The sequence below is a fragment of the Coturnix japonica genome, chromosome 3 (genome assembly GCF_001577835.2).
Source record: "Coturnix japonica isolate 7356 chromosome 3, Coturnix japonica 2.1, whole genome shotgun sequence".
NCBI classification, from domain to species: domain Eukaryota; kingdom Metazoa; phylum Chordata; class Aves; order Galliformes; family Phasianidae; genus Coturnix; species Coturnix japonica.
Genome location: NC_029518.1, coordinates 50,912,556 through 50,924,809, shown reverse-complemented (window position 1 = coordinate 50,924,809; position 12,254 = coordinate 50,912,556). Strand labels below are relative to the sequence as shown.

The 12,254-nt window shown below is 41.0% G+C and overlaps 1 protein-coding gene across 1 annotated transcript in view; it reads right to left on the bottom strand.

Annotated features, from left to right (window-relative positions):
* The window catches only part of SLC2A12 (solute carrier family 2 member 12), a 30,083-nt gene that overhangs the window by 5,914 nt on the left and 11,915 nt on the right, over positions 1-12,254 (bottom strand). Inside the window, exon 3 of the mRNA XM_015858445.2 lies at positions 1,461-1,583. Coding sequence (XP_015713931.1) covers positions 1,461-1,583 — 123 coding nt within the window. The remainder of the gene's footprint in view (positions 1-1,460; positions 1,584-12,254) is intronic.

The window sequence follows — 12,254 nt, the reverse complement described above, 5'->3', positions numbered from 1 at the left end:
AGTGCTGTCTCACATATCAGATACCTGCTGGCCATACTGACCTCCACATAAATTTGTCTGAAGACAGATTTTCCAATTCTGCCGTTCTACCCCACACGAAGAACTTGTAATTGCATACAGTTATATTTTCAGCAATCCAGATTACACCTGCTAAACCAGCAAGTTACTGTGGATCTGCATTCACTGTAACTGAGACCTGAGCAATGACTACGTGTGCATTAACAAGTAGTGCTGCATGATGGGAAAGCATGACAGGAAATTATTTCCAGGTCAACTGGAATTCAAGATGCACACTGTGATTTTAGGGACATTTCCTTAGCTCTAGTGGGATGCCGGCCTTGACACGGGATCTACTACGCTAGTGTGGCTCAAGGTCTGAACATATGTTGGCTGACAGATAGTATTCATAGTGCATTTTCCCATTTGGGTTTGTTGAAAAGCAGTTCAAGACTGCTCTGCGATGGAAACCAAAGTGCCACCAAGTGTAGAAAGCAGGAAAAATTACTTCTGAAGAAGCTAAAGTGCTAGTGTAGACACGCTGAATTTAACCTGGCATATTTTGTCCTAGTTTTGATCAAAAGAGAACTTTCTCTCTCCCTCTCTCTCCCTCTCTCAGAAAATGCCAATGTGAAACTCATTTTAGTCATAGATCAGACTTAATTTAAATATTCCATTTAAAAATATACCTAACAGGATGAAATCGCCTCAACTTTTTGTGGGTCTGATAACAGTTGCTTGCCTGCCTCTTCATCTGTTGCTGAGTAATGTAGAGTTAAAGCAAATTTGGAATCTCAGTTCTCTCATATAGCTCGACTTCCATCCCATATTTTCTTCAGAGAAAGACTGCAAACCAAAATGCGCAAAACTTCCTATGAAATTAAATTAGAAAATAAATTTGCCAATCCATGAATTTCCTACTTGGCATTTAAGCCTTTCCCTTGATTATAAATTACAGTATGATAGTCTACTTTCTTGTATTAAAACATGAAAGACTTTTACCTTCCTTTTTCTAACTGAAATTTGCTCAAAGTTGGGATAATCCTGCAAAAAATAAAAGACTGATTTCTGTAGAATGGTTTCTCTCTCTCTCTCTTTTTTTTTTTTTTTTTACCCCTTGAGGAAAACTATATCTGGTCCAAAAAGCTGTGATCTAATATAGAGCAGAACTTTCACTGACTTCAGAAGGAGCGGGGCTAAATCCTAAATATCATATATTTTCATCTTACTGAGGAAATGGCTTTTTTTAAAATGGTCTGTGGGAGACACAGAATTGCTGCAGGCAGACTCAGAAACGTGTGGAGGAAATTATCATGACATCAATGTACAGCACCCAAGTAAGTCTCTGAGTTTGGCTTCTGGGCACAGTGGGTTCAATTTCAGCAGAGCTGTTTGCATAGGAGAGAGTTTATTTTATGTCCATGAGGAGATTATCAGCTCAGGAGAACACAGAGAAATCTTACCTGTGACAGTCAAAAACGTCAAAGAGATGAGAAGGTTTATTCCCCAGTTCATGCTAGATGTCAAAGCCATGGCCCGTCCCCTGATCCCACCAGGGAAAATTTCACTCAGAACCAACCAAGACACTGAAATGGAAGAAAAAAAGGTTTAAACATCTTTGAAAGGATGACTTGCTGTAACTTCAGATGGCTTCACTTGGAGCCTCCTGGCAGAATAAGGCAGTTTGGCCCCATGAGGGCCCATCCTGAGTAGTACCAGCAATGGGAACATTGCCACCTTCCACCTGGGAAACAGGAAAGGCTGGGAAGTAAGTGATCTCTGACAGCACATCTGCTCATGAAAAGGAGCACCATAAACAACTCAGTGACATAATGCTGATGTGGCCGGGGCAGCAAACCAAAGTAATCCCAGGCCTCAGAGCAGCACTGTGTGTTTCTTCTGCCTTATAAATCAGGCCACTGTGCTGTGGGATGTTCGCTGTTCCAGCTCTCTGCTATGAATCAGAGAGATCGCTGGGGGATAAATGAAGACAGACATCCTGATTTTTGGCTCCTTTGTATCACACCATAATGTAAGTGACCTCAGTGCTGGTGTTTCTGGTCAATAAAAAAATTAATTAATATAGAACTGGCTGAATAGCAACCTTGGCATCAAGGAAAAAAAAAATGCCACCACATTTCTGCACCATTCCTCATTACTAAAACAAAGATTTAAAAGACCAACTCATCTTCTCTAGCTCATAAACAAGGTGAATTGGCACAAAGTTGCTCTGTGGAGAAGTCGTAGGTCATCAGACAACCAGCACAAGGGCAGAGAGGTAAATGCAGACAAAGTATATCTTCAGGCCCTTGGACATTATAGGTTGGTCCTCTGATACATGTTTTCTGCATGATAACAGATGGACACACACAGTTATATTGTGAAACCTGACCTTCTGTGGCCAAGTATGTGTCATGCTGTGTTGTCCTTTTGAATGACTGCAGTGTTCCTGTGTGACTGAGGTGGTAAGGTTATGAAAGGAAAAATGCCATGGAAGAGACTATGCAGGACCAACTAAAAGGGAAAGAAACCAGGGCCTTAACTCAACAGAGTGGTTTCCAGCAACCCCAAATTTAGACTGCTTTGTACCACAGATTCAAATTCAGTAATAATGTTTGGAGATGAACCAGATTTATTTAGACATTCAGTTTTACAGAGTATTACAGTGAGCTTCCCTCCCATGCTGAGATCCACCTGGCATAGTGGTGATGTTAGCCCAGGAACAGGAGCAGAAATCAAGACCACAATGCATAAGAGCCTGATGCTGTTACAGAGACACATGCACATTATACATTGAAAGCTGTAGAGAGACTTCTATTTTGCTGACTTGGATCACAGCAAATTCAATACACTCTGCTGAGAAAGCAAACTTTCATCTAAATAAATGGTTTAGACTAAAGTTCTATGGGGTCTCTACAAATAATGAAGGGGAGGGGTGAGTAAAAAGAAACCTGATATTCCTCACTGTCAGGCCAACTTGTCTGGCTCCTGAGCAAAGTCAAGCCTTAGCAGTGCATGAGAAACTTGCTGCTGTGTTTTGCCCCCCTTCAGCATCAGGGCTGCTGAAGCACAGATTGTTAGCTACAGTGATACAGCACATCACTGCAGGAAGTGCCAGCTACAAAGCAACACAGAGAGCAAGCAAAATACAAATTCACTGTTTCTAGCAGTAGGTAACCAGCCTGTAGGCTTCATTGCCATAGGATATTATTGAAGCCAGAAGCTGATCAACACCAGAGAAACTGATTATACACCAAGACTGGCAAAGAAAATATTCATAGTTCAGGGTTAAAATAGACTGAAAGAATTCAAATTTGTTTTCTGCAGGGGACAAGCCAATCTCCAGACAGGGTTAGGAATACATTTTTTCCCTAGGAATTTTGCTCTATTTTTGCTCATTCAATGGCTTTCTTGCATTCAAGCACTTGCAGAGGCCCTGAAGATGGACCATGTTCCACTGCTGTTAGTGGGGCAAGCCCTGAGCTGGGTGAGCATGAGAGGCTACGTTGTACCACAGCTGAAACTGCGATTCTGCAGCAGCTCCAACGCTATGCACTTTTGCAAGGATAGGTTGGCCCTTTCAGCCTTAATGTGATTCATCTGTGGGGCTGAAACGTGGTGTTTTTCTGTTAATAAACCAAAATTCTTGAGCATTTGCATCAGCTAGAGTAGAGCTTAGCCATTATTATTTCAACAGTCTATTTAGTTCAGGCAGGCTTACCAGATCTGTTCTTCATGTCTGCTAATGGTAGCTGCTTCCTTTGGCATGCCTCTGACCTCTGCTTAGCTGGCTAGGAGTGGAGAGGTTTATTTCCCCGAGAGAAATAGCAATTGTAGAAATCTGACACTTATTACATTCTGTTTATCCCCTTCCCCAAGCTAAGGCAGCGATAACGATCGATTCTTTGCTTTTAGCACCTCTCTGGGATTGTTTTCACTATTTGTACTGTTGCCAAAAAGCAGCAGCTGCTGTAGGTACAGAGGGATGTGGCTTTCTCCTGGGTAGCCGGGAACTAGGCTCTGCTGCTATTCACAAAGGCTGTTGCTACCTTGTGCACGCCTGCCTCAGAAATGTAAGCTGTACTCTCCCATAGTCTCTGCAGAGAGAACTGGCTTCTGTGCCTCCACCAACCTAAACAGCTGCATTGCACAGGGGAAAACAGCCCTTCCTTGAAACCAGGGTCCAAATAACATCCCCTCCCACCACCACAACCACCTCTCTGTCTTCTAGGGAATCCAACATTACTGCAGAAAGACACTGCAGTAGGAACCACACTGCACACAGAACAGTTTTCAGTGACTGATTCAGCAGCCCCAGCTGCTGTTGGTGGGATAGAGCCCAGCACAAGTCTCTGTGCACAAGGATTTGTTCATGCAAAGGCTGCATATAGCACTCTCCTCACTGACCTGTGGGGAAATTGTACAGTTTGTACAGTGATCTCTTATCTGGAGAAGAAAATCCACCCACTGGTGGTTTGTGGACATGCTTAATTCAAAGAAAACATTGGTCTGCATTAGAAGGCTTTTAACTGCTCCAGTATCACAGAAACTCTTAGCACTGAAGTTCCTTCCCCATGTGGGAAGAGCAGAGGATGCAGGTACAACAACCACTTGACTAGGATTGGGACATTCATCTCTATACAAAGTACAAGAGACTGTGAAGGAATAATAATTACAATGGTGGAGGTGGAAGATTTCAGCCACTCCCATTCAGACTGTATAAACTGCAAGATGAGGTACATTGCTGGGCCTACATTTAGTATGGCATAGATTATGTCTCCTTTTAGCAATACGTCAGATAATTAATGAGAGAATAAAAATGTATCGTATTTTAAAGCTGCGCGGGTGTTCAAGGTGTAACTGTCACAAAGATGCTCTATTTTACTGGCTGTAACATTTCAAAATCAAAATTATTGTAGAAATGAAAAAAATCCATCATAATATTTCATTTTGAACGGAGAACAATATTAGAAAAAGCATGATTTTTGTAAGGAAATTAACAGGGCAATTGGAGTGAGAGCTTTAGTGGTGGTGCGGAGAATGTTTATTAGAGGCTTAAAAGATAGATACAACTGAATAAAATTAAAGGAAATAGCACATCAAAACAACTGAGTGGAGAAAGCTGTTAGAAATACAGTAGTGCCTCCCATAAATGTGGTAACCCTGATTTGGACATGCTGTATGAAGGTCTGGTCAGCTCTGAGCTATAAGTGTCAAATAGAAAGTCATGGAATTGGCCCTGAACAGGGCAATTAGGCAGATGAGGACTCCAGCTTAGAAAAGACACAGTGGAGGGAAATAGACCTGAAGCATACACCATTGTGAATGTGAACAGGAGAGAGGTTTACATTGCTTTTCAGAAGACACAAACCAGGAAAAGTCAGCAAGGACAGCTGTTAGGGAAGACAGGAGGATGTGTTTCTCCTGGCAATGTTTTTAACTGCAGAGCTGACTTGCACAGGATGCTTCATATGTGAAAAATATTATTGAGTTAAAATTATGAAATGCTGGATATTAAAACAATATTTCTCTATGCTTGTGGAAAAGAATCCATCAGGACTATCAAACAACAGTAGAAATAAATTTCCAACATCGAAGCCCCATAATTATCCAGAAGGACTTGCTGTGCATGTTGCAGGTGCCTTCTCTTTATATGTTCCCCCAGCACCTGCTGCTGGCTGTAGCTGGAGATGGTTAATGGATTGAGAGGCCCTTTTGTTTAAGCCGACAATATAATGAGTTTTATATTAGGTCCATAAGTAAAGAGGTGCCTTAGACCCTTGTGTGATTTCTTCCTCATTCCATCTACGCAGTGAGTAATAAACAATAATAATAATAATAAAAAATCTCAGACTTACACCAGAGAAGCAAAACCATCTGAGAATATCTAAGCAATGATGTAAGGTCGAGTGTACTCAACATTCAAGATACATGAATGAAAAATGTCATTGTTTTGTCCTTATTCCTGCCAGGAGGTGGAAGCAAATTGGAAACTGCTCAGCAGCTCTCATTAATGAAATATCAGATCCATTGCTATTCATTTGCTGCTTAGCATTTTTTCCTTTCCTGTACCCGTATTGTGTGAGATCAAGCTCTATGTGGTGAAATTTAGAAGCAGCTGTTGGAATTGTTGAAAGAATTCAAGCTGCTGAGGTACAAACTGGGAAAAGATTAAGTAGGTTTACAGCGTAGCAGGAAAGTAGGCAAAAGTATATAATGCTCTGGAAGGAGAGGACTGTAGCAACCAGTGGTCCAAGTGGAGAGGAGGATGGGATTATCCCACCAGCAATGCAGGAAGGCCCTCTAAGACAATGTAAAAATAATAACAAAAATAATAATAATAAAATAAGCAAGAATGCAAGCAAGCAACAGTGGAGCTGCCATGAGAAGAAGAAATCCAAAGGACGTGTCTTTACCAAGACCACATGTTTTTCCAGGCTCGTGACCTTCCCTGAGACTTCCACGTACCTGGTTTCTGGACTAAAATTCTGCCTGCACTTTTTTGTCAGAGACCAAATGAAAGACCTTAATGAAAGCCAATTGTCTCTGTGGCACTGCCCCAGAAAGTGAGACTGAAGTGGCTGCTCAAAATTAATTGCTGGCAAATACAGAGTAAATGCAAGGCTGTATTCCTTCAGAGAGCAGGTGGGCAGCCAGCAGGGTGCGTGCTACTTCTGTGTCCACATGGAAAGGAGCTGAATGCTTCTACTACTGAGGGACAGGGAAGCCAGGAGAAGCCACAGCTGACCTCATGCCTCTGTCTGGATACCATCCCTGCTGCTGAAGATAACATATATGTCATTCTACGGCTTTTGAGGGGCTGTAAAGTTCAACTATTCCTACTCTCCAAGCAACTTTACAGCTTCTGGTTGTAAGAAGCCTAACACTGCTGATGATATAAAGGAGCTAGTATGGCAGGGCAGAGCTTAGATTCTTTGTATTTTCTTCTGATATGGTACATTTCTATTTCTAATGGTTAACCCTTTAGGTTGACTCAAGTATCATGCATTAATACAAGTGCGACTTTTTCTCTGAGGATGTATTAGAGTACATAAAAATAATTCTTCACAGTCCAAACTATTTACATTGCTTACACATGGACCAAACAGGCCTCACAGTGTTACAGGGAATTCACCCTTCACTCTTGTCTCCTTCAGTTCATGTTCAAACTGCAGGAAGGTTTTGGGGAAGGGATTGTGAGACCAATGCACTGTGTCTTTCTCCTACTGCCTGGGACACTTGTGGAGGAGGGCAGCAAGACATACATCGCCTCTATTTTTGTCCCAGCATCTTTCTCCCATAAACTGTTTATCACTGTTGTGATCTTGCATTTAAACATGCATTTCAACACATATTTTTATTTACTATTGCAATTTTAATCTCTGTGAACTTGAAAAAATATGTATTTCCTGTTTCATACAAGAAGTTCAATATTTTCTTAGGTCTGTTTCTAGTGATACTCAATTACTGTCCATCTGCTTGCAGTTTCAAAGGTGTCAAATACAAGACTTTTCTTATATCAGTGATTCCTACCCAAATGATTACTAGTCAAGAACAGAGAGGTGTATAAGGATCTAAGAGTAATGAAATTGTCTCAGTTGATGTGATTTGGGGCCCATCGTGCCCAATAACAGTGCATCAGAAGGATGCATCATAGCTCTAGTGTAGACAGGCATATCATTATCTACACCACTTTTCAGGTCCCCTAATAGAAGCAGATTTAAGATGACATACAAGATGACAATCCTGTTTGTAAATGGATTTCACATCCAGCATCCCTGTCTCTCATCCTTTGTGGTGTAGACACTCATATGTACCCATCAAGACAGAGTAGCTTGAAGAGCACATAGGAAGGAAAAAAAAAGGGAGAGAAAAACATGAAAACAATCTTTCAAGAGATAATATGATTGACTATAATAAATCACATACAGTCATTCAAAATGGTCTTTTAATTAAAAACTGAAATGTGTATTCCTGCTTGTAGGTGTTTATTTGTTCAGAATACTGAATCCAGGATAATCCTGTAAGGCATTTGCAGAGCAATGACTACAGAAGCCAGAGGCCCCAATCCACAAGGAAACTGCACATGAATTAACTCATATTTTCACATATTTCTCTTCTGAAAGTATCAAGGGGAGAAATTACCCAGCAGGGTGGGGTAAATGAACCTGTTTTTCTAGTATTCAAGGACCTATGTTGGGCCTTGGGAGGTGCACAACAGAAAAGTGCTGTTGGGACATAATCACTGGGGGAAATTTAAGCTTTTGTTCTTGCAAAACAGAGATTTGTGTACACACATCAGAAAGCTCCCAGTGGAAGAGATAAGAAGCCTTCTAAAATAGAGACTTATTTACTGACAGCAGTCCATTTCTTCAGTCTCTCTCTATTCACTGCTGCTCATGCTTTGCTTCGATTTGTGCTGGAAGGAGAGAGCAAGGAGGAATTTTGAAGACTCACCCACCACAAGACACCTTTCAGTGCTCCTTCATTCGTAAGATCAGGTTTTCAAACGAAACAGAAACTGGGTGCCTTCTTGTGCTCCCCTTCTTTTTGAGGAAATCTTCCATGTTTTCCTCCCAGATATCAACAAGCTCCAGGAACTCAGATGCCTAAGTGAAAAACCATCCCCTAACTCTACGCAATGCCTTACCCACCAGGCCATCCTCTGCACTTTGTCTGCTAGTCTCCACCATTCTCAGCACTGCGTGTAAGTTATGTGGTGATCCATTTTTACTTTGCTGGTATATATTTTTTTTCATACTTTATTACTCATGCTTTAGTTTGATGGCCTCCACAAGTGATATAAAATATTGCCCTTGCATGCGAAATCCTTCTTACAGTTCTAGCTTTTTTCACAAAGATGGCCCAGGATAAGGTTGCATCTTAAGTATTTCTCCCAGCCCCTTCTCCCCATGGAAACTGGATATTACGAAGCTTGACATATGCCCTATGAACATTTTCACAGATCTCATTGTAACAATTATCTTCCCTGCAAGAACATGCTCAAGGAAAACTAATGTAAAATCTTTCATTATCTTTGATATGACTATCAAAGGCCACTATTATTTACTGAAAGCTTAGATGTAACACTTGGCCTTCAACATAAGAATGGCAAATATGGCTGATAATAGACAGCCTCGATGAATGCAGGAAAACTTCTACATGATAGTATTCTAGATTCACTTGACAGTGCACCACTTAGCTCTTAGCTGAAGATAATGTCCCGGAGGAACAAACAGGGTCTCAATGCCTTCCTTGCAGTGAGGGGCCCAAAACTGGACACAGTACTCAAGGTACGGCCTCACCAATGCTGAGTACAGGGGGACAACTGCCACTCTGCTCCTGCTGGCCACACTGTTTCTGATGCAAGCCAGGATGCCACTGGCCTTCTTGGCCACCTGGGCAGGTGACTTCCCAGGTTTCAACTGTGCACCTCAATGTACAGCCAAATTTCAGTGTAATGGTTAAGTAAGATTATTCTGTTCCTTGCAAAATGGAGCTCAAAAGTAGCTAAACACTTGCTGGCTTTGCCATGCTTCAGTAATGCAAAAACATCCTTGCCTAATGACATTTTTCACACTTAAAATGGCCTCCCAGAATTGTAGACCCCAGTAAGTTAGATAAAACTAACCCATTTGGCTGATATTTTAAGGAACACCCCCATCCCCCACCCCTTGCAATTTGAAATTCAAGAATTCAACATCGAGCTATCCAAAATTATCTTAAACTGGCTTGTACTTCACTTCTCTTAATCATACCAAGAAGATACAAACTGATTTTTCAAAGAAGTGACATATTAACAAAAGGGTGTTGATAAAGCTTGTTCAGGGCAAGGCAACAGAATGAGTGGGCAATTGACAATCCTTCCTTTATTTTTCATTGTGACATGCCTGTATTTCTACTGCAGCTTGGTGCAGAGAGTGTGAAACAAAGGCCACACAAAGTAACGCTTGAATAACACAAGAATAATGAACCAGATAAATTCTAGAGGTGTCATATTCAAACCATGTGTATGCATGCATTAAACTATGATTCAATACAAATGGGAAGTTCTGGGAATCTTCTCTTAAAATAAAGAATCCAAGACCATTTTTAATTAAGTAAAATAAGACTTTCTATACTGATTCACAGTGCAATATTGCCGTTTCCCAGGTTTATTATTCTGGTTTGAATCCAAGAAAGCATTTAAGCATTTGCTTATTTTTGAGCACTTGATTTAATCCCCATTGCTATCTCCTTTTCCAAAGCAAATGACAAAACAATGTGAAACCATTGCTGTTCATTTCTGTGAAATGTAATGCTGAGCCACAGATGCTCTGCAAAATGTAGAAGCTGAAAAATAAAGCACTGCAAACAAATGTTGTGCAAGTCAATGCCGAGCACGAATGCCTGTTAATGTCAAATTAATGTGCACTATTAATTAATACAATAGCCACATGTTTTGTAGAAGCCTGAAATACTGCTCTAACATCAAAGATACTGATGTGAATTCTAATCTTTCTCCTGTTAGTTTTCCAAGTTAGTTCAAGGCCATATGGCTTCCAAAACAGGGACAACTGACTAAGTCCACTGAGAGTTAATGTTTTCATAGTGATGGCTCTCTTTCCCACAGTGTTTTCTAGTTTCTGGTAGGGCATTTATTGGCCTAGTATAGGTCCAGGAACATTTTGTTACAGAGAAAAAAAGCAGCCCTATACAGTCTGGATCATAAACATGACAGGAGACATGACCTCTGTGGTCAGGTCTCTAGGCTGTTCAGTGTCATGTGTGAAACCAGCTGTTCTGGGTTTTCTTAGAGATACATATAGTAACTGAGGAGAAAGACAGAAAAGGTTTTGCATTTAACCACAGTAATGAATCATGTCTTCACATAGATAGCCAATTCATCTAAAAATCACAGAAGCAAAGTCCAGTAGACCAAATTTGTTTCCAGCATGATTCTCCGGACTTCCAGAGAAATGTTCCAGGACTGGGTTCTGGCATGTCTAATACAGTAAAATATGTAAAGAAAGACAACCACATAAAATAGAATAAGGACAGTGATAGACTGAAAAAGGGACCTCATTTCCTCCACAAATTTCACTTTTCTTGAGAATCCTTGAACTTTTATCATTCTTCCATCTCCCCCATCGTTCCCGGCACAGGTATAAAACTTTGCATTTGAAGGATGTTAACAAACCACAGCCAAATGTAGACAAAACAAGTGGGTTTCACATGGAAATGTAATTTCACAATCTAATGTCTCAAGCACCCCAACTTCCCTCACTAGCCACTGAGCAAAGCAGTGCTGCTGCAGAGATGAGGTCAGGGAGCAGGGATCTGAAAGTCCTCCCATAGATGGAGAGAATATTTTCCTTTGCTAATTATCTGAGGAATCTGGCTTACATATCAATTAAATATCCAAGCAGGTTGTACATTCCGTTTCAGGGAAAAAAATCTCAGTTTTAAAGCATCCATTCAAGCTGATATAAATTAAAATCTGATATACTCAACATGGCAAATCTTCCCAGCTTTAAACTAGGAACAGGCATCTGTCAACTTAAATTAGGGCTTCACCTACAAAAAAGCTTGTCTTCACTGATGTCCCCATGTGGGGTTTGTTCTTCCTGGGGCTGACAGCCCCACACAGAAAGCTGCATGAAGATGGTGAATTTCAGTAGGGCTTGCTGAAAAGTAGGGTCACTGCTCACTCTTGGGGGTACATGTACTAGAGGACATGAAACTGCAGGCTCTTGTATGGGAGGAATTTCAACAGCATAAATTAGAAACCCAAGAGCATCTTGGTAGTCTGCCATCTTTTCCTGCTCCAGGATCAGATGGGTGCTCAAACCTGGGTCCCATACACCTCATATTTAACTTATTCCACTCTTCAGGAGATCTTAATACCAAAGTACTAGTTCTACAAGTAGCTACTTACAGGAGTTTTGATGGGGCTTTAAAAGCTATGTGGGAAAGCAAGGTTTACTCTAAGTTCTAAATCTTCACTTTGGTCTTATTACTCATTTATTTGTCCGCTACAAAAAAACAGTAAAAAACACTTCTTTTATATCTGTCTCTATGTGGGCTTTTCCTTTGTGCCAAGCCCCGAGACCCAGAAGACATTCCTTCAGCTGCAGGCAATGGTCTGTTCTGGGAGCATTACATGTGTGCTATTTGGGCTTTGAATGCTCAGGGTTGGGGCATCCCAGCAGATCTGAGAAGTCTCCTAGAAGAGGATCCTGTGATGACCTTCAAGATCAGAGCTCTGAGAGTTCAGC